Genomic DNA, 23,262 nt, shown 5'->3' with positions numbered 1-23,262 from the left:
AACAATACAAAAACAATAAACGTAACGTGAAAGCACCAGTTTAGGCTGGTTCAGTTAACACAGAGACAGGAACAATCACCCACGAAACACACAAAGAATATGGCTGCCTAAATATGGTTCCCAATCAGAGAAAACGAGAATCACCTGCCTCTGATTGAGAACCGCCTCAGGCAACCATAGACTTTGCTAGAACACCCCACTAAGCCACAATCCCAAAACCTACGAAAAAAAACCATACATAAACACAACACAAAATAAACCCATGTCACACCCCGGCCTGACCAAATAAATAAAGAAACACAAAATACTAAGACCAGGGCGTGACATTATCCATGCTACATAACCTCTTTCTTAGGAACTAACATTATAAATCAGATATAGTAAAACTGGGTAGAATTCAATTAGTTATAGTTAAATGTATACATTGTTTAACCATTATTCATAAAATTCATAACACCTACATACTCACCAGACATGTCACCCATTGAGCATTCTTTGGATGCTCTTAATCGACGTGTACAACAGCTTGTTACAGTTCCTGTCAATATCCAGCAACTTTACACATTGAAGATTGGGACAACCTTCCACAGGCCACAATCAACAGCCTGATCAACTCTATGCAAAGGAGACGTGTTGCGCTACATGAAGGAAATGGTGGTCACTAGATACTAACTGGTTTTCTGATCCATGCCCTTACTTTTTTTTATTATTAGGTATCTGTGACCAACTAATGCAAATCTGTATTCCCAGTCATATGAAATCTATAGATTAGGGCCTAATGATTTCCTCATATGAACTGTAACTCAGTAACTCTTTGAAATTGTTGCGTTGATATTTTTGTTCAGTGTAGATCAGTGTACCTTTTCAGTATAACCTTTTCATTTTAAATATCCATATTTAAATATCCATATAATTTTGCATTGGCATTTTGGAAGATGTGTCTCATCTATTTCCCTTCAGTGAGTAAATCATAAATATTCATAAAACCTTTTTGTGAGGGGCCAGTTGCTTCTAGAGCAGGTTCCTCAGGAGGAAAGACAGCGCTGCCCCTAGAGACAGACCCAGAGCCAAGAAGGTCATCAAGGCCCCCGCTGTCTTTAGCCCTCACCAACCTGGGGAAGAGAACAGGTCAGATACTGTGGAACATACTGACCAAATTGTTACTACAACATAATAAGTTAAATTGAATTAAACAAAAACAGAATGACAAAATTGTGAAATAAATTCAGGTAGATATCAATTTGGTGACTCACTGAGGTGGGTAAGACATGCAGAGACAGATGAAATATCCATTGGATAAGGCGAATAATGTCATGATAACAAGGCAATGTCATGGGAGAACAGGACTGGCAGGTACTGGCGGTTGTCAGTGTTGCACAGCATGATGAGAGGGAGACGGGAGACCACGAGCACAGGGAACAGACCGCTTCTCTTTGAGGGCTGTGGATGGATAAAGACAAACAGAGACTGTTAGGCAGGAGAAACATTGAGTTATTGGAGCAGCTATTTATTGCAGTTACTGGTAGTAAAGGAAGGGGACAGAGGGCAGACGTCACTCACCCACTGAACCATAGAGGTGACACTGCGGCCAATCAGGTCCATGACGTTAAAGACCATGAAGCAGCAGATACAGAGAAAGTATCAGTCTGAAAGACAGACATACAGGTGTGATCCAGTTTGTTCAGCATAGCAAGCAGCCAATCGGGTTACGGCTGCAGCAGAGCCATGCTAAAAAAAGTTCAATCCCACGCCCTCTCTGCTGTATTCAACCACAACTGTCTTAACGGGGCATAACTAGGCTATTATTATTATCCCGACTGTTTGCTCACCCCATTCCTTGTTTCCATACACACTCTTCACTTTTACTGTGACAGCAGGGAAAACGGACAGTGTGACAGCCAGCACACACGTCACACAGAGGGCCATCACCCAAATCTGTACAACAGTAACAAACAAAATGTTAGGGAAATGTTTGAGAAAAGAATTTTATTTGAATTGAGATTTGAATGACAGCGGGATAGAGGGAGGACAAGGCACCTTTTTGAAGACTGCCAGGACAGATGACCTGCTGTGACTGTCAGTCTGCTGCATCATGAACAGGGCTTTGGTCCCACTGGCCTCAAAATCACCATTGGTTATTATGGGTTTATTGTTGAAGCCATTTTGGTCGCCATTGACCAACGCTAATTTTTCTTTGTCTTTCAGAGGAAGTGAGAAAATAGTCAGTACTTAGTTAAGGAAAATCACTGCACATGAATGAATGAATTATTAATAGCTCCTCTATAAGGTATTTGTTAATCATTTATTTTGTTAATTTTTTTACCCCTTTTTCTCCCAAATTTCATGATAGCCAATTGGTAGTTACAGTCTTGTCCCATCGCTGCAACTTCCGTACGGACTTGGGAGAGGCAAAGGTCAAGTGCCATGCATCCTCCAAAACATGACCCTGCCAAGCCGCAATGCTTCTTGACACTGCTCACTTAACCTGGAAAACCGTACACCTTGTGGCGGGACCTGCCCGCCACAAGGAGTCACTAGAGCGCAATGGGACAAGGACATCCCGGCTGGCCAAACCCTCCCCTAACCCAGACGACGCTGGGCCAATTGTGCGCCGCCTCATGGGTCCCCCGGTTGCGGCCGGCTGCAACACAGCCCAGGATCAAACCCGGATTTGTAGTGACGTGCCTTACATGTTGACCACACTGCTCGCGCACACAAAATACATTTACACATACATGTTATTCCATCATTGCACCCACACTGCTCGCGTGCGCCAACGGGCGTCTGCGTTGCCAGGCGCTAAAATAGAAGTTGCTTTCATTTGTGGTGCAGAACGCGCTGCAAGTCCTGCCGCTCTCATCTTCTCATTGGCTTTTAGAAGCAATTGCCCACGTGCTATCTCTTCATTGGCTATACCCACTTGGGTGACTGAAAGATGAATGGAGGTCGGTGGTGGTAATACACTTTATGAAAGTTCATTGCTAATCGCCATATTAAGTCCAAAGAAGAAAAAGACTGGAAGGAGGAGAGATGACTAGAAGCTATTCAGTTTACCGTTTTATGTGTGGATTAATTGTCGGAGTAGAGGACCGTGTGCATTTCAGGTAAAATAACAGCTCAATGTTTATATCACAGGATAAATTAGATCGCAAAAAGCTAGCAACTGCAAGCTAGCTAGATAAATTGACATAATGTGTAATGCTTTTCGACCTGTCCTAAAATTAATATAATTGGTTCAGAGTTTGCTTAGATATTTCAACCTGCGTGTCGTGATCGCGTTTGGTGTGGGGGGGACTAAATCAATTTGCCCACAATGGCGCACGGTTTGGGTATGGTGTTAAGACATCCTGCGCCACTCGGGAAGCCCCGTTAATAGTTTTAAATGTTGACATTTTAGTCCATGTGTTAAACTCATTCCACGAAGTGCAGTGTCTGCTGGTTTTCACTGCACCCTTGATGAATTAATGTCACTGACTAGTAACGCCACTCACCTGGTGGTCTAGGTCTTAATTGAAAGGGAAAAACCTGCACACTAGGCCCTCCATGGAATGTTTGACACCCCTGTTTAACCATTTAGCTGACGCTCTTATCCAGAGCAACTTAGTCATCTTAAGATCGCTAGGTGAGACAAACACATATCACAGTCGTAGTAAGTACATTTCTCCTCAATAAGGTAGTTCTCAGCAAAGCCAGTGCTAGTAGGTAAAGGGAGTGCATGTTTTGGGGGGGAAATAAGACAGATGTATTATTTAAGATACTCTTTTTTTTATGTCTTATCTTGTAGATACTCTTAGTTGACAGATGGAAGATAGTGTTCAAACCTACCGGCTCCCTTGAGAAGCTTGTCTGTGGTCTCAGGTTGGTCGTGGTGACACTTACTTTTCACAAAGTAAAACTGGGCAAACTCCTAGAACACAACAGAAAATGTTATGAGTACATTCCTCTAATATCCTAAGCAATAGTAGTTGAACTGCCTGTTTCCTGTCATGAAACTGCTGTAGCCACTCACCAGGTGTGGCAGTAGTAAGTAGCTAAGCAGGGTGATCAGTGTTGCCACACAGGGGGTTATGAAGTACCCAAGAGCAGCACTGGCCCTGTCTGCTTTACCTACACAGAGAATGTAGAGAAACTCAGCATTAATCAGGATGAAAACACAATTGACATAATAACAAGGTAAAGGTGAAAGTATGTAAATGTAGTACTCAGAGGATAGAGAACAGACTAGTGTAATGAAGTGCTATTTCCTATGCAAATGATCAGCTTACTGCTATTGCATTGCTATAACTGAGACAACACATAATGTATTTTCACAGTAAAACATGTTAGGGCTCATACAGGATCTCACACACACTCACTTAAATCATCCACAACACTGTCAAAACAGGATACATCCTAGCCACAGGTGCTAGCCGTCAGTTCGGCCACAACATCTCAGGACTGCAAGAACGCACACACATACACACACTCACTGCGAGGACACACAGACTTGCCAAGACAGGAACGCATACACACACTCACTCCCTCCCCTGGGAATGGGCTCCAAAGACAAAGAACTCTTCCAACTGCCAATGGGACGGCGACACCAGTCTGGAGGGAACTGCCAATCGACTACCAGCAACCTACCAGAGGCCTGAATCTACCAGAATCTACCTACGTCATACCCATGGATAAAATGAACAGCACACAATGTATCGGGGCTCTTTTCTGAAGGTTCCCTATGAGCCAGATGAACGAGAGTCCGTGCAGCACGCTATGCCAGATATCTCTACTCTGTAAAATAAACTGCCTTTACTATACCTGATCCACCCTGTCCAGTGTTTCAACTTGGTCTCATGTATCGATTCATCAACACTAGCCATGGCAGCAAAGATCCCTGCCAATCCCTGACCACTCATAAACAATGTGCTGTACCTCAGGGGGAGCAGACCCACCAGCCCAAACAGACTGCCCTGGAGCACTGCTCCAAAAGCTATAGAGGGAGAGGGGGTGTGAGAGAGAGAGAGAGAGGGTGTGAGAGAAATTAGTGTATTTACACATGAAAAATGTGTTCCGAGGAGTTATCAGGTAAAATAGTGATGCTACTACTTACACTACCGTTCAAACGTTTGGGCTCACTTAGAAATGTCCTTGTTTTGGAAAGAAAATATTTTTTTTGTCCATTAAAATAACATCAAATTGATCAGGAATACAGCGTAGACATTGGTAATGTTGTAAATGACTATTGTAGCTGGACACGGCAGATTATTTCATGGAATATCTACATAGGCGTACAGCGGCCCATTATCAGCAACCATCACTCCTGTGTTCCAATGGCACGTTGTGTTAGCTAATCCAAATGTATAATTTTAAAAGGCTAATTGATCATTAGAAAACCCTTTTACAAGGATGTTAGCACAGCTGAAAACTGTTCTGATTAAAGAAGCATTAAAACGGTCCTTCTTTAGACTAGCTGAGTATCTGGAGCATCAGCATTAAGGTTTGATTACAGGCTCAAAATGGCCAGAAACAAAGACTTTCTTCTGAAACCCGTCAGTCTATTCTTGTTCTGAGAAATGAAGGCTATTCCATGCGAGAAATTGCCAAGAAACTGAAGATCTCATACAATGCTGTGTACTACTCCCTTCACAGAACAGCACAAACTGTCTCTAACCAGAATAGAAAGAGGTGTGGGAGGCCCCAGTGCACAACTGAGCAAGAGGACAAGTACATTAGTGTGTCTAGTTTGAGAACCAGACACCTCACAAGTCCTCAACTGGCAACTTCATTAAATAGTACCCGCAAAACACCGGTCTCAACGTCAACAGTGAAGCGGCGACTCTGGGATGTTGGCCTTCTAGGCAGAGTTCCTCTGTCCAGTGTGTGTGTTCTTTTGGCAATCTTAATCTTTGCTTTTTATTGGCCAGTCTGAGATGTCTTTTTCTTTGCAACTCTGCCTAGAAGGCCAGCATCCCAGAGTCACCTCTTCACTGTTGACGTTGAGACCGGTGTTTTGCGGGTGTCTACTCTACATTTCTGATCAATTTAATGTTATTTTAATGGACATCAGCTTTTCCCTCCAAAAACAAGGACATTTAAAAGTGACCCCAAAATTTTGAACAGTAGTGTATATGATGACTAATTACATTATATACAACCGGACCCATAGACATGAAGACTGGTGGGAACCAACTCACAGTTGATGAACCATATAGTTGCCATGGTGATAGAGAAGAAGCTGTGAGGCTGCATGGGCACTTTGACCATGATGGCAGTGAGGAGGAAGAGGATGGAGACCATACTGACAGCAATTCGGACCTTCTCTTTGATACTACCGCCACACAAGATAGAGGTGGAAACAACAGTAACACACATAGAACCCTGTAGTTGTTGCTCACTGCTGATACAGGAAGGAGTTGGCCAGGGTGAAGAGGAGGAGGGGTAACTGGGCTAGAAGAGTCATCCAGCTGGCAAACTTGTAGTCTTTAGTAACCGGGGTGGTTCCGTTAGTAACCGGGGTGGTTCCGTTAGTAACCAAGGTCAATCCGATACTTGACACGGTCCCTTTGAGGCGGTCGTCAAAATACTTCAGCAGAAAACAATGGGAGAACAGAGGTGACACAAGCCCCCTACTCTCAACACAGAACAAACTAATATTAGACAGTATTGCCTGAATGTGTAATATTAATCCATGTCAATCAGTTAAGATTTTTGTTGTGAGTCTGTGTGACAGGTTGTGAGGAGGTAGAGAAGCTGTGGTACCTCCACGGCAGTGATGCTATGTGGGTGGGTATGACATAGAAGCTGTGGTACCTCCACGGCAGTGATGCTGTGTGGGTGTGACAGAGAAGCTGTGGTACCTCCACGGCAGTGATGCTGTGTGGGTGTGACAGAGAAGCTGTCACGGCAGCTCCGGACAGACGGGAGAACCTGGAGGGAGGGGAGACCTACAGGAGGCCTGGTGCGTGGAGGCACCGGATGGACCGGGTTGTAGGGGAGCACTGGAGCTCTGGTGCTCAGCCTTGGCACCACTCCTCCAGGCTGGATGACCACTTTAGCCCGGACCCTCCAGAGTGCAGGCACAGGTTGAACCGGGCTGTAGGTGAGCACTGGAGATCTGGTGCATACCACTCGCACCTCTCCCTTAGGCTCAATACCCACATTCGCCCGGCACGGGCGGAGCGCAGGTATAGGACGCACTGCACCCTCCCAGCGCCCCAGAGACACAGCACGCAGAGCCGGCGCAGGATACCCTGGGCCGTAACGGCGTACCGGAGACAAAACACGCTGGGCCGGCACACTCTCATATGGCACTTGCGGGGGGCTGGCCTATAGCGCACCGGGCTATGAGCGCGTACTGGCGACACCGTGAGCTTGACCGCATAACACGGTGCCTGACCAGTACTGTGCTTCTTCCGGTAAGCACGGGGAGTTGGCTCAGGTCTACCGCCTGACTCCGCCAATCTCCCTGTGTGCCCCCCCCAAAAAAACATTTTGGGGCTGCCTCTCGTGCCTGTTGCGCTGCCTTGCCTCATATCGCCGCCGCTCAGCTCTCACTGCCTCCAGATCTTCCTTGGGGTGGCGATATTCCCCAGCCTGTGCCCAGGGTCCCTTCCCTTCCAGTATCTCCTCCCAAGTCCAGGAGTCCAGAACCCTCTGCTCCTGGTTACCACGCTGCTTGGTCCTTTTTTGGTGGGTAGTTCTGTAACGGTCGTCGTATGAAGGTGTGGACCAAAGCGCAGCGTGGTAAGTGTTCATGTTATTTTTATTTAAACTGAACACAAAACAAAATAACAAAGAGAATGAACAAAAACTAAACAGTCCTGTCAGGTGCAAAAACAGAAAACAACTACCCACAAAACCCATGTGGGCAAGAGCTACCTAAGTATGTTTCTCAATCAGAGACAACGACAGACAGCTGTCCCTGATTGAGAACCATACCCGGCCAAAAACAAAGAAATACAAAAACATAGAAAAAGCAACATAGAACGCACACCCTAGTCACACCCTGGCCTAACCAAAATAGAGAATAAAAAGCCTCTCTATGGCCAGGGCGTGACACTTTGACATCTGGCTGTGGGAGTAAAAAAATATATTGCTTGCATTGGTGTGCAGGCAATTTCATTCACCTCACTAAAAACCTACTATTTTTTAGGAGACTATAAAACCATAATTTGGTCAAACAGTAAAGTACCTTATCCTCATGATTCCTTTAATGAACGTGTCTGCTTGCCTGCCCTTGTACCTGATTTGCTAGGGCCTACTGCTATGTTGACTCTCTCTCTCCTATACCTTGGAGAAAAATGTTCTGATTGTATAACATTCTAAAATCCAATTGCTGGGAAAACCCAGCTTTCCTCTTGTCACAGGTGGAGAGAGGATAACCCAGCTTTCCTCTTGTCACAGGTGGAGAGAGGATGTCTCAGCTTTCCTCTTGTCACAGGTGGAGAGAGGATGTCTCAGCTTTCCTCTTGTCACAGGTGGAGAGAGGATGTCTCAGCTTTCCTCTTGTCACAGGTGGAGAGAGGATGTCTCAGCTTTCCTCTTGTCACAGGTGGAGAGAGGATGTCTCAGCTTTCCTCTTGTCACAGGTGGAGAGAGGATGTCTCAGCTTTCCTCTTGTCACAGGTGGAGAGAGGATGTCTCAGCTTTCCTCTTGTCACAGGTGGAGAGAGGATGTCTCAGCTTTCCTCTTGTCACAGGTGGAGAGAGGATGTCTCAGCTTTCCTCTTGTCACAGGTGGAGAGAGGATGTCTCAGCTTTCCTCTTGTCACAGGTGGAGAGAGGATGTCTCAGCTTTCCTCTTGTCACAGGTGGAGAGAGGATGTCTCAGCTTTCTGTAGCTTTACCTTTGATTTCACGACTCTCAATTATGAGCTCAATAGCAACTATTTTACAAAGATAGTTCATATGGATTTGAGATATGCACCGAGCAAAATGTTCATTGGCCATTGTGAGTGCATTGGCCTCCTTGGAAGGTATGCTACAACTGCAATGTTCACTTATTCAGGTGCTGAAATAGCCACATATATACATCCTATGATATTAGATCACATAAAGATGCAGGCAATTTCCTCTCTATTGAAAAAAATTAAAAAGAATAATTCAGGAGCCCTGTTTTAACAGTAAAATATAACAACAATAGCATAATTGTCTACCCACACAATGCATGACAATCACTGGATTAGGTTGCACATAAAAATATTTAGAACCACAACATCACAAAATGATGAAATAAAATATTTTCTTCAATACCATCTCAGTAGTTTATTACACTTTTTTATAAAAACACTGAATTACTTTATAACATTAGATTTTGAGAAAATGAACAACTAAGGAATAATTTTCCACTTCTCAAACTCCAACCTCCGTCCTGGTCTGTTTCCTTCCCCAAAAGTCTTCCGATGTTGCGTCTCTGGGTTTAGAATCTGTGTCTATTCTGTATATACTGGCCTATTTCAGCCATATTTATGGTATTACTTTGAGACTGTTGTGGCTATAGAGAGCAATAGTAATAGTGTATTCTTGTTTAATATCAGACAGTTATCTCATAGAACAAATGTATAAGATATCACAAGCCTGTGTTAACCTCAGACCTTATTTTCAGATTTTATAGAGTACCACAGCATGAGTCATAATACCCATAACAGGTAGCGGTCAAACAATAACATAACATTATGACACCACACACACACACTCACATATAGACACACTTTCACACTCTTCACATACGCTGCTGCTACTCTTTTTATTATATATCCTGACTTCCTAGTCACTTTTACCCCTATCAACATGTACATATTACCTCAATCACATCAACTACCTCGTACCCCTGCACATTGATTGACTCGATACCGGTACTCCTTGTACAAACCCTCGTTATTGATATTGTTGTTTTATTTAGTTACCATTTCCTTTTTTTATTGATTATTTAAAAAATCATATTTTCGTTTTAGCACATGTTTCTTACTTTTTAACTCAGCATCGTTGGGAAAGGGCTAGTAAGTAAGCATTTCATGTTCATGTCTGCACCTGTTTTATTCGATGCATGTGACAAATAAAGTTATATTTGATTGATTTGATTTTTTTATTTGAGATATCTTAGACTTGTTCTTGCTGGACAGACCTGTGGTGGCTGAACCCTATCCATTGACACCTAATAGCTCTACTAGTGCCCGTTCTACATGGGTCCTCCTGGGTCAGCCCGTTAGTATTTTTCAAGAAGCCTTTTCAAACCTCAAATAACTTACAAGTTTTACATTTCCTGCATTGTAGGAAAGTTCTCCTGCAACAGGTTGATCAAATGTATATCATATATCTGCAGGTAGGTTACCTGTATGAATTCAACTGCAGTTTAACAGAGGAATTATTGATCCGATAGACGCATACGTCTATTGGTGGTGATTAGGGTGAGTTAGCCTCATGCAACGTAAAGTACTTTGAGTCTTAGAAGGGAAAAAAGCACTGCATAAACGCAAATCATTAAATCATTACACTTTGGATGGAGCGCCAAGGAATTACGGGAAAAGCTGTAGCCTATGTGTACTCTAGCTTGTTTACACTAGCCTCGTCTGTCAGTTGGGGCGGCAGGATAGCCTAGTGGTTAGAGCGTTGGACTAATAACCGGAATGTTGCAAGTTCAAATCCCCGAGCTGACAAGTTACAAATCTGTCGTTCTGCCCCTGAACAGGCAGTTAACCCACTTTTCCTAGGCCGTTCAAAATAAGAATTTGTTCTTAACTGACTTGCCATAATCAATTAAATAAAGGTTAAACAAATATTTAAAAAATTACAGGACACGACTTGTTGTTTACCTTAAAGGGGAATGCCCCAAAAAATCCCTATGTTGTTTTGACATGGCAGGAGGCCTTTCAGCCTATGATGATGTGAGATGATTAATAGTGACCCTAAACGGACCGGTCATAGAATAGGGGGTTTTGGTTTCAGGGAAAATGTATGGAGTAAAAAGTACATTGTCTTCTTTAGGAATGTAGTGAAGTGTTGTGTCTTTGGCTTTGCCGGATTAAGTGATATGACATGCTATTCTATAGAATAATTTCTCCGTAATTAATATCACCTGATTGAGCTAATCATGTAAATGTAATTAACAAGAGAGTCGGGCACCACAAAATAATATTTATAGAGCTGTTATCTTCTGAATAAACTCTTAAAGACCTAGTCATATTTTACATCAATAGCAGTCAATATTAATCCTCATCTTAATTCAGTCTCATCCGTCCCTAGCGGGCGGAATAGATATGACAGCTTGTTACACAAAGGAAAAGGGCTGGGTTTGAGTGAAAGAGCGGGAAGACTGAGGGACACAGGGAGAAGCTGTGCTATCGTAAATACAGTATCTGATGCATTCTAAATTACCGCCCATTTGGAAAAGGAAAATGCAATAAATATTTACTCTGAGCTGCGCTTCGGTAGGTTGGTGGAAGGCCGCGTTGCCAAACCGAGTCCTTTGAAGAATGTCTCTGGTTGTCAATTGGATACGTTGTAGTAACGTCGTTGGGTGATAGACGGATTACGTCATTGGGTGATAGACAGGATACTCTGTCTGTTTTTCCTAACCCTCGTTGCATCTGCTGTTGCTAACACAACGGCAAGGAGGTATCACTTCTGTAGTGAATAAGAGTTCAATTTCATACCATTCGCAACCAAAGCTCACACTAATGTTGGCTTCGTTCTGTAGTTATTATCTGAACCATTCTGACATATAAATCTAGTGTCAATATTGTGAAAATCTGAAAATCTGATTTCCCCCCAGCTAATCATTGTCTGCAGCCAGTGCCACAAAACCATGTGGTAGGGGACATGTTGATATCCACGTTTATAACCACATGTTTGCTACAGTTATTGTTATTTATGGTGGTAATAATTATTTTTGGAGTTAATTTTATAAGGGTGGAGGGTGTGGAAATGATTTTACAGTACAAGGGGAGGGTCATGTGAACATATTTTTACGCTGGGGGGTATTTTAAAAATAAGTTGTATTTACTGGAATTATCCACAGACAGTTGGAGAGCTGAGGCTAGTTTTACTTACTGGAATACACACTAAGACCTTTGACCTTTTTGGTCTAAGCTGTTGCAAAATAAACTGTACTCGCTACGAGTGGTTTTTCAAAGTATAAATCATTTTCATAAAATAAAGCTGATAGGTAATTCTCGGTCACAGGCTCGGATTTAAAGAACGTGTGTATATATATATATATATATATATATATATATATATATTTGTAGAAGTATGGGAAGTTTTTGGACATTTTGTGAGTTTGTGTTTGTTTCTCATTGTAGGTCATTGATCTTCTTTTATTTGACTTTAGGTTAAACAGTGACGGCAAGCTTTTAGTCATACCTTCCCCCTTGTCCTTCCTACCTTCTCCATATAAACATGCACCCTTCTGCAGATTGTTTTACTTTGACCTGTGAGCCACCATGGAGTTGTCTGTTCTCTGGGGTTTGTCTGTAGCACTGCTGATATGTCCTCTTTATATGGGTGAGTGTCTTGACATGGCTTTTATATTCAAACTGCTGTTGTTGGCTTTTCTTACCTTTTTAGAAACATTTGTCCCATATGCTCCTGTATTCTGGATAGTATAACAATGGATGGAAAATAAAATGTATGTACTCAACATAAATATAGCCAGGAAGGATTTGTTTTTAACCACGTGTGTTGTTTTTGATAGGATTCACTGTCAGTACTTTTTGACTGGGTGTTCATCAAAGTGGGACTTTATGTTTGGGGTGATTATATTAATATGGTTGAATATCATAATATTCAACATAAATTATAATTAGGGTCTTAAATTTCACTCGTGTACCTACACACACATGTTCAGCTTTGACTCCATCCATTAGGGTTCTGTATACTATTAAGAATTCTGTGTTGGTAAAACTCGGATGTGTTCTGGTATTCTAGCCAGAATCCCAACATGGCCCAGGCCATTCATACAGGCATGTACGTGTAAAATAAATGGACATTTTCCCACACTGACCCCACAGGTGTAGGTGTTCTGTGTGAAGTCACCTGTAATGAGGAGAGAATGGGCATGGAAGGAGGTAGTTACACTCTCACTAAGAAGCTTGAGTATGGCAGCATTATGATATACCACTGTCCAGAAGGGTACTATCCACATCCTGCTTTAACTCGCTCGTGCCTGAAAAGCGGAACTTGGAAGCCACCACCAAAAAGAAGACCTCCTCAACAGTGCAAAAGTAAGTGACGATGCCTGATATCTTCCACGAAGACAGTATTTGAAATAAGAGAAATGCTACTGAAACAGGACCATCCATTTTGTTTTCTTCTTCTTTAGTGATCGAATGCCCCAACCCCTTGGTTTTAGAAAGTGGTTCTGTCTTGCCTGTACAATCGCAATATTTTGTCAACAATAAGACCACGTATGAGTGTTATTCGGGATACTCACTGCGCGGCTCAGCCTCCCGTGTGTGCCAAGTCAATGGGAAGTGGAGTGGGGGCACACCCATATGCAGCCGTGACTGTGAGTAGAAAACTGTCAACTGTCTCTCAGTCTTTCTCCTCAGGACCCTCTGGTCGGAATGACACATTATAAATGGCGATCAGTGCCACAGCCTACACAATAACTACCTATGCAACATGCTATACTCTTCCTGCCTCCCTGACACCCTCCCTCTCCATTTGTCTCTGACTTTCTCCCACCCTTCTCTTACAGCAGGAAGTGAAGATCGCTGTGCTGACCCTGGGATTCCAGCAGGTGCTAGGAGGTCTGGTTCCAGTTTTGGCATTGACGACATATTGTCTTACCGCTGTGACGACAGCTTACATTTGTTGGGGTCAAAGACACGTGTATGTCAAGAGAGTGGCCAATGGACTGGGACTGAGCCTCAATGTTACTGTAAGGCCCAGAAAGACACCCAAAACAATAACAGTTTTCCAAGCAACACAACGCAGTCACGACTAGTCCATTGCTCAAAGATGCCAAAAGATTGTCATGTACAGTCCACTGTGAAAAATAGAGATTTATCCTGTGGTTGTCTGATTCTTTTGTTCTTGTTGCAGACAAACACACGTATGACACTGCACTGGAGGTCACGGAGGCCTTCGGCAGTGCTATCAGAGAGAGCCTTCAGATGGCAGCGCCCGTTGGTAGGTCTTCATAACACCTAATATATCATCAATTGTTTATTTGTTGAAGTCTTTATTCCATTTTCATTATCACCATAACTTTATCGGTATACAGTGCATTCAGAAAGTATTCAGACCCCTTGACGTTTTCCACATTTTGTCACGTTACAGCCTTATTCTAAAATAGATTACATTGTTTTTCCTTGTTAATCTACACCCAATACACCATAATGACAGAGAAAAACTGTTTATACATTTTTTCAAAATGTATAACAGGTAAAAAACTGAAATATCACATCATTATTCAAACCATTTACTCAGTACTTTGTTGAAGCACCTTTGGCAGCGATTACAGCCTTGAGTCTTCTTGGGTATTACACTACAAGCTTGGCACACCTGTATTTGGGGAGTTTCACCCATTCTTCTCTGCAGATCTTCTCAAGCTCTGAGGTTGGATGTGGAGCATCTCTGCACAGCTATTTTCAGGGCTCTCCAGAGATGTTAGATCAGGTTCAAGTCTGGGCTCTGGCTGTGTCACTCAAGGATATTCATAGACTTGTCCCGAAGCCACTTCTGCATTCTCTAGGCTGTGTGCTTAGGGTCATTGTCCTGTTGGAAGGTGAACCTTCGCCCCAGTTTAAGTTCCTGAGCGCTCTGGATCATGTTTTTTAAAATCAAGGATCACTCTGTACTTTGCTCCGTTCATCTTTCCCTCGATCTTAACTAGTCTCCCAGTCCCTGCCACTGAAAAACATCCCCACAGCATGATGCTGCCACACCATGCTTCATCGTGACAGTTGGCATTCAGGCCAAAGAGTTCAATCTTGGTTTCATCAGACCAGAGATTCTTGTTTCTCATGGTCTTAGAGTCTTTGGGTGCCTTTTGGTCAATTCCAAGCGGGCTGTGCCTTTTACTGAGGAGTGGCTTCCCTCTGGCCACTCTATCATAAAGGCCTGATTGGTGAAGTGCTGCAGAGATGGTTGTCCTTCTGGAAGGTTCTCCCATCTCCACAGAGCTCTGTCAGAGTGACCATCAGGTTCTTGGTCACCTCCCTGATCAAGGCTCTTCTCCCTCGATTGCTCAGTTTGGGCGGGCGGCCAGCTCTAGAGAGAGTCTTGGTTGTTCCAAACTTCTTCCATTTAAGAAAGCCACCGTGTTCTTGGGGACCTTCAATGCTGCAGACATTTTTTGGGACCCTTCCCCAGATCTGTGCCTCAGCACAATCCTGTCTCAGAGCTCTTCGGACAATTCCCGTCGACCTCATGGCTTGGTTTTTGCTCTGACATGCACGGTCAACTGTGGCACCTGATATAGACAGTAGTGTGCCTTTCCAAATCATGTCCAGTCAATTGAATTTACCACAGGAGGACTCCAATCAAGTTGTAAAAACATCTCAAGGATGATTAACGGAAACAGGATGCACCGGAGCTCAATTTCGAGTCTCATAGCAAAGGGTCTGAAGTCGGAAGTTTACATACACTTAGGTTGGAGTCATTAAAACTTGTTTTTCAACCACTCCACAAATTTCTTGTTAACAAACTATAGTTTTGGCAAGTTGGTTAGGACATCTACTTTGTGCATGACACAAGTCATTTTTCCAATAATTGTTTACAGACAGATTATTTCACTTATAATTCACTGTATCACAATTCCAGTGGGTCAGAAGTTTACATACACTAAGTTGACCCTGCCTTTTAAAAAGCTTGGAAAATTCCAGAAAATGATGTCATGGCTTCAGAAGATTCTGATAGCATAAATGACATAACTTTAGTCAATTGGAGGTGTACTTGTGGATGCATTTCAAGGTGTACCTTCAAACTCAGTGCCTCTTTGCTTGACATCATGGGAAAATCTAAAGAAATCAGCCAAGACCTCAGAAACTAAATTGTAGACCTCCGCAAGTCTGGTTCATCCTTGGGAACAATTTCCAAATGCCCGAAGGTACCACGTTCATCTGTACAAACAATAGTATGCAAGTATATACACCATGAGACCACGCAGCCATCATACCGCTCAGGAAGGAGATGCGTTCTGTCTCCTAGAGATGAAAGTACTTTGGTGCGAAAAGTGCAGATCAATCACAGAACAACAGCAAAGGACCTTGTGAAGATGCTGGAGGAAACGGGTACAAAAGTATCCATATCCACAGTAAAACGAGTCCTATATCAACATAACCTGATAGGCCGCTTAGCAAGGAAGAAGCCACTGCTCCAAAACAGCCATTAAAAAAGCCAGACTACGGTTAGCAATTGCACATGGGGACAAAGATTGTACCTTTTTGGAGAAATGTCCTCTGGTCTGATGTAACAAAAATAGAACTGTTTGGCCATAATGGCCATCGTTATGTTGAGGAAAAGTGGGAGGCTTGCAAGCCGAAGAACACCACCCCAACCGTGAAGCACGGGGGTGGCAGCATCATTTTGTGGGTGTGCTTTGCTGCAGGAGGGACTGGTGCACTTCACAAAATGATGGAAACATGAGGTAGGAAAATTATGTGGATATATTGAAGCAACATCTCAAGACATCAGTCTTGAGTTAAAGCTTGGTCACAAATGGGTCTTCCAAATGGACAAAGGCCCCAAGCATACTTCCAAAGTTGTGGCAAAATGGCTTAAGGACAACAAAGTCAAGGTATTGGAGTGGCCATCACAAAGCCCGGACCTCAATCCTATAGAGAATTTGTGGGCAGAACTGGAAAAGGAAAGCGAGCAAAGAGAACTACAAACCTGACTTCGTTACACCAGCTCTGTCAGGGGGAATGGGCCAAAATTCCCCCAACTTATTGTGGGAAGGTTGTGGAAGGCTACCCAAGTTAAACAATTTAAAGGCAATGCTACCAGATACACTCAATTAGTATGTAAAATTCTGACCCAATGGGAATGTGATGAAAGAAATAAAAGCTGAAATAAATCATTCTACTATTATTCTGACATTTTACATTCTTAAAATAAAGGTGGTGACCCTAACTGACCTAAGACGGAATTTTTACTGACTTCAACTGTAAATAAGGTATCTTTTATTTTTAATACATTTACAACCATTTCTAAAAACCTGTTTTTGCTTTGTGTGTGTAGATTGATGAGGAACTGTTTTTATTTAATCCATTTTAGAATAAGGCTGTAACGTAACAAAATGTGGGAAAAAATGAAGGGGTCTGAATACTTTCGGAATGCACTGTATTTGCTAAACCTTTCACATATCCTCAAATATCCTCCTTTTCCACCTGTGATTGTCAAAGTAATATATCCTGCTGGTGCCTTTCAGATGACACAGATCAGGAAGGAAAGAAGATCACAATAGATAAAGGTGGAAAGCTTAACATGTACATTGCTATGGACATATCTGACAGCATTGCGGAGACAGACTTTAACAGTTCAAGAAATGCTGTCAAGAAACTTATCACAAAGGTATGTCACGAGTCACTCACAAAGTATGTTATGTAGCTGATAGAAATGTCTGACAATATGGAATCAGTTATTGGTTTACCACAGTATTCCTCTCACATTCTTTGACAGATCATTAAACATTATCCTGTTTTGTGTCTTCACCTTTCACAGGTTAGCTCCTTTTCAGTCAGCCCAAATTACGAAATAATTTTCTTCGCCTCTGACGTATTAGAGGTTGTCAACATAATAGATTTTTCTGGAGATAAAAGAAAACCACTTGAGAAAGTCTTGACTGACTTGGACAACTTTAAATATGATGGTGAGCAAAACATTTACCATATACTGTATGTACTTACATCATCATTGCCCAAACAACACACATATCCAGTGGCTAGGTCAAATGTAATGTGACAAACAGTGTGTTTATGTGTGTGGGCATATACTTTTTCACAGCTAGAGATAATGTTGGGACCAATCTCAACCTTGCATTTAAAACCATCCTGGAACGCATGGCTATCCAAAAACTTCGAAATAAAATGCTATTCATGGAGATCCACCATGTCCTCATTTTCTTCACAGATGGTACTGTATTGCTATTATTCATGTATATTTGTATGGAAAGTATTTGAATGTATTGCAATTCGTAGTTTTTTTTTTTAAAAGCTTTTGTTCACCTTTGGTCAGCTGAGTAATAATCCCTTGAATCTCTTTACTTGCAGGTGCTTACAACATGGGGGGTAGCCCTGAAAACACAATGGACAAAATTAGGGACTCGGTGTACATGAATAACAAGACAAAACGGGAAAAATATCTTGGTGAGGTCAAAACTTTGTGTGGTCATAACATTTAACAACAACCTGACATTCTACTCTCAACTATTCTCCTCCTTTTGAAGGCCCTCAGATCAAATTACTCCAAAAATATTTTAGGAACTGTCACGATCGTTGGAATAAATGGACCAAGGCGCAGCGTGCGCAGAGTTCCACATGTTTTAATAAATGAAACTCACCAAAAACAATACAGAACAAACAAAACGTGAAGTAAATGCAGTATTCACAGGCATTACACAAAAACAAGATCCCACAAGCAACAGGTGGGAAAAGGCTGCCTAAATATGATCCCCAATCAGAGACAACGATAAACAGCTGCCTCTGATTGGGAACCATACAAAGAAATAGAAAACATAGATTGCCCACCCTAGTCACACCCTGACCTAACCAAATAGAGAATTAAAAGGATCTCTAAGGTCAGGGTGTGACAGGAACTGTCAGGATCTTAACTTACTGTTCCGAGTTAAAAATAGTAGAATACACAAGGTTGTAACGGCGTTCTTCGTTTGTCGAAAGAGAGTCGGACCGAAATGCAGCGTAGTGGTTAATCATGACTTTAATGAACAAAGTGACACATGAAATAACTAAACAAATACGAAAACAACAAACGGACCGTGAAACCTAATTACAGCCTATCTGGTGAACCTACACAGAGACAGGAACAATCACCCACGAAATACAAAGTGAAACTCAGGCTACCTAAATACGGTTCCCCATCAGAGACAACAAGAATCACCTGACTCTGATCGAGAACGCCTCAGGCAGCCAAGCCTACACTCGACACACCCCTAATCAACCACAATCCCAATGCCTACAAAAAACCCCAATACGACAACACAATAACCCATGTCACACCCTGGCCTGAACAAATAATTAAAGAAAACACAAAATACTAAGACCAAGGCGTGACAAAGGTGGAATTTGTTTGTGCATCAGCAGTTTCTCTTGTTATGTCAGTCACTGATAGTCAATTAGCCCACCCCTAATAAAGTTGCCCATCCCTGGTGGCTTTCTAGCTATAGACTGAGCAAGGCCACACACACACACACACACACACACACACACAAACCAGTTTGCTCAGGAATAAATCAATCATTTCTGAACAATGATTTGTGGCACTCAGCACTCAGTACAATACTCAAATTCAAGCCAGCTATTGTCTCAAGTAGGTTACCGTTCTCGATTCATCTCATGCTTAATGTTTTTGCCACTTCCTCTTGTTTTCTTCTTAGATGTTTATGTTTTTGGTGTCGGAAGTGACATTTTTGATGAAGATATCATGCCACTAGTGACAAAAAGGAACGGCGAGAGGCATTATTTTAAACTAAAGAATGTTATTGATTTGGAAAAAACCTTTGATGATATAATTGGTAAGAGTCCTAAATTAAACAACAATATAGAAGAATGTGTAGATTTCTATGCGTCTCTGCATGGATATTATTCTGTATTTTGGTGTCTTTGTATCAGTGTGTTGAGTCGCCTCTCTCCTCCACATAGATGAAAGCCAGGTTGTGGGTGTTTGCGGACTCCATAAAAACTATGATGACAATACCCCAAGCACCATACGTCAAAGATACCCCTGGATGGCACGGATTGACAACATGGTAACAACACAGTGCCTGATTTTCACCCTTGATTATTTCATCAATGACCCAGTGGCCTTTCTGTGGCCTTCATGTTCAGATTTGATTTAGTGTGCACTGTCATTACCAATACATGACAGATATACTAACTTATAATTGATTCGATTTCATTTAAATTATAATATTTAAGTTAGAATTTGATTTGATCGCTAACAGTATACAGTAGACCTCGCCTGTCATTTAAGTCCTGAATTCAATCATCACTCGTAGTGTGTTTCTGCAAAGCAATGTTTCAGGTTATTTGTGCTATGGGAGTGACAAATGGCTGACACACACCTCCCATACTCTTATCTCATCCCAGTGCACAAAAAAATTTAAATCCTGTTGACATTTAAATTAGATATTGATGCAAATGCCTGCCTGTTGTCATTTACTGTATGTATGTTCAACCTCTCTCTCCTGATACCATAGCATGAGGTAGGAAAAGCTAGTAAATGCATGGGGTCTCTGGTCACTCGCCGCTTCATCTTGACTGCTGCTCACTGCTTCAAGTTCGATGACAAGGCAGACAATATCCGTATTGCAATGGGGGAAAATCAAGGTATAACCAGCCCCCCCCCCTTCAAAAACATTTGCACTTGAATAATCTTGTTTTTTAAGTGATTATCATCATTACCAGGAAATATGTCCGGATGCCACATTTACTTGAACAAGTAACCTGGTGATATTGTAAGTTGTAAGCAACATGTTTGTTGAATTACACTCTAGTCCTGCCTCTCAACAGTTATAAAGGGAGCATCACGTATAATATTACATCCTGATTATAATATCAACGGTAAAAAGAATGACGGGATAAACGAGTTCTATGATTACGACGTAGCTCTCATCCAACTGAAGAATGATGTAGATGTCTCTATCCACATAAGGTAAGACTTCTGATATTATGCTGAAGGTAACCAGATTGAATATGATGACACAGCCCTTCAGATCTGAATCTAAATCATCTCTAGTAACGTGTGAAGCACACGTTGTTTCCTTTACGCATTCTTGCTTTACTGTGTTCCTCAGACCAATTTGCATCCCTTGCACAAAGGAAACAAGTGGCGCTTTAAGACTGGTAGGAGAGGCTATCACCTGCAAGCAACAAGGTACAGTTACAGCACACACAGCCTATCCACCAAGATACAAGGTTCATCTAGTCACTGTATGTTGCCTTGCCTCATATTGTTATCCTTGCAGAACAGCTATTGTTCACAAATCCATTAGAAGAAGTCAGTTTCATTTCATATGATAAAAAGGAACAAATGGATCAACGTAGCGATGCCAAACTAAAGCTTCAGGATCAGGTGAGTGCTTGTATGATGTCTGACCACACACACACACCAATGGATGATGCCCATATGTGCGCCTCTCATATATTTTTCTCTTTAGTTGAGGGACAATTGTATCGAAATGGCTGTTAATGAGGTAGAAGGCATAACACCACTTAATCTAAAGGATATTGTGACTGATAACTTCCTGTGCACGGGTGGGAGACAACCTACTAGAGATAATGTTGCCTGCAAAGGTATGTTAACAGTTCATGGAACATTAGATGAGGAACTCACTGTTTGTTTAGATCTGTTCTCAATGTAATGTGAACCTTGTGATTTGAATTAGTATTATTGTAATAGAAGTATTGTAAATTGTTAAAGATGAAAAGGGTTCTCTATTACTTTGTCTTACCTTTTTATTTGTTTGCATGTGTGTACTTGTGTGTGTGCTGTGCAGGTGACTCCGGTGGAGCTGTGTTTAAGGACTATGATAAACACCGCACCATCCAGGTGAGACATTCTGGCCATATCTACAGTACATGCAGCAGAGAAACAGGCTCTAGCAAAGTGGCAACTTTCTATCTACTTTCCACATACTTTTTGTGCTTTTCTTTTTTCTACAATGATTATTCCATATTTATTTCTGTAAAATGTATTTGCAAACCTCTGGGGTCTTCATAATCGACAGGTGATTAGTACTGTACTGACACCTCTTCCATTGTTCATAGGTTGGCGTGATCAGCTGGGGAACCAAGAACCTGTGCCCTGGTGGTAACAGTGATATCAAACAGGAATCTAGTGAAACGTCCAGAGATTTCCACATCAACCTCTTTAAAGTTGTGCCGTTTCTGAAGAAGTATTTGGGGAATGATACAGAAGATTATCAACCTCTTGAGTTTTTAGAGAATTGAAGAGTTTCATTCCAAAACACTCTATTTTCAGAAATGTTGGTTAAGTATCTTTTCTGTTTAAAGAACTTACCAAAGAGATTGGTGTGTTTTTCACTCTACTTATGGCATGGGGTTATTCAATGACAGGTATTTGTTTCAAATCGATCACTTGATGGTTTCATTTCAGAGAAACAAATGATCATGTTTTTTTGGCAAAACTTTTTTTTTTACACAGTCAAATGTAAACACGAACTGTACAAATGAAACATTTGTAACATCAATATAAAAATGAAAAAAAATATTCAAAACAGTAATATGAGATCTATATGTAAAACATTTACATTTGACATTTAGTGGATGCTCATATCCATAGTGACTCAGTCTACTTAAGATAGCTAGGTGAGACAACCACATAGCATAGTCAAATTGAGTAAACAAACATTCCATTCCAACTAAACAATGGATATATACTGTAGCTTTTAGCAAAACACCACATTTTAATACATATCTACAATCTATTAATTTAAAAAATCTGATGAGTAATATTTTTCACACACACACGAAAGTATGTGTATACAACGTTTAACAAATAGAGACCGTGATAAAGATGTCTTAACAAAAGTTGATTTACAATCATGTATCTACTGCACTGAACAGACACGTCGTACAAAAATAGGTTGTTGAATCGAACTCTAGTTATCAATGTGTTCTTAACTAATGATAATTAATAAACTCATTACCTTACCTTCAAGCATTTCCTTTCTGTAGTCCATCCATGTATAATGCCTGTTTTAAAGCCTCTTGGTCTTTTCTCATTTGAAAAAAAGTCCGTCCTCCACCCTCTCTCTCTCTCTCACACTCTTCTGTCCTCTCTCCTCCATGACCCAGAAACCAATCAGTGTTTGAGTAGTATGAGACCTTTTCTCATTTGGGAAAAGTCCGTCCTCTCTCCTCCATGACCCAGAAACCGATCAGTGTTGAATGGTCGAGGAGTGTGTCAATTTGTTATTAATATTGAGTTACCTGACCTTTTGTCGTCAGAACAGCCTCAATTCATCGGGACATGGACTCGACAAGGTGTCGAAGGCGTTCCACAGGGTTGTTGACTCCAATTGCTTCCCACACTTGTGTCAAGTTGGCTGACTGTTGTTGAGCGTGAAAACCCAGCAGT

At 41.8% G+C, this 23,262-nt stretch overlaps 1 protein-coding gene and 1 pseudogene across 2 annotated transcripts; one reads left to right on the top strand and one right to left on the bottom strand.

Moving 5' to 3' along the window:
* Window positions 1-752: 752 nt before the first annotated feature.
* On the bottom strand, window positions 753-12,369 carry LOC109873863 (equilibrative nucleoside transporter 2-like; annotated as a pseudogene).
* LOC109873985 (complement factor B) lies at window positions 12,357-22,842 on the top strand. Of its 2 annotated transcripts, none has more exons than XM_020465722.2 (18): window positions 12,357-12,480; window positions 12,987-13,199; window positions 13,298-13,483; window positions 13,676-13,858; window positions 14,023-14,109; window positions 17,354-17,496; window positions 17,647-17,794; window positions 17,929-18,057; window positions 18,195-18,290; window positions 19,538-19,675; window positions 19,803-19,909; window positions 20,360-20,489; window positions 20,673-20,814; window positions 20,957-21,036; window positions 21,128-21,234; window positions 21,320-21,455; window positions 21,659-21,711; window positions 21,930-22,836. In XM_020465722.2, exons 1-18 carry the CDS (start codon window positions 12,420-12,422, stop codon window positions 22,110-22,112), a joined length of 2,322 nt encoding a protein of 773 aa, XP_020321311.1. In that variant the 5' UTR covers window positions 12,357-12,419; the 3' UTR covers window positions 22,113-22,836. The 2 variants fall into 2 exon arrangements, with proteins under 2 accessions (XP_020321311.1, XP_020321310.2); XM_020465721.2 differs by having other exon boundaries at window positions 12,405-12,480; window positions 12,978-13,199; window positions 21,930-22,842.
* Window positions 22,843-23,262: the final 420 nt, after the last annotated feature.

The sequence above is a fragment of the Oncorhynchus kisutch genome, linkage group LG29 (genome assembly GCF_002021735.2).
Source record: "Oncorhynchus kisutch isolate 150728-3 linkage group LG29, Okis_V2, whole genome shotgun sequence".
Lineage (NCBI taxonomy): Eukaryota > Metazoa > Chordata > Actinopteri > Salmoniformes > Salmonidae > Oncorhynchus > Oncorhynchus kisutch.
This window is presented reverse-complemented; position numbering and strand designations above follow the sequence as displayed.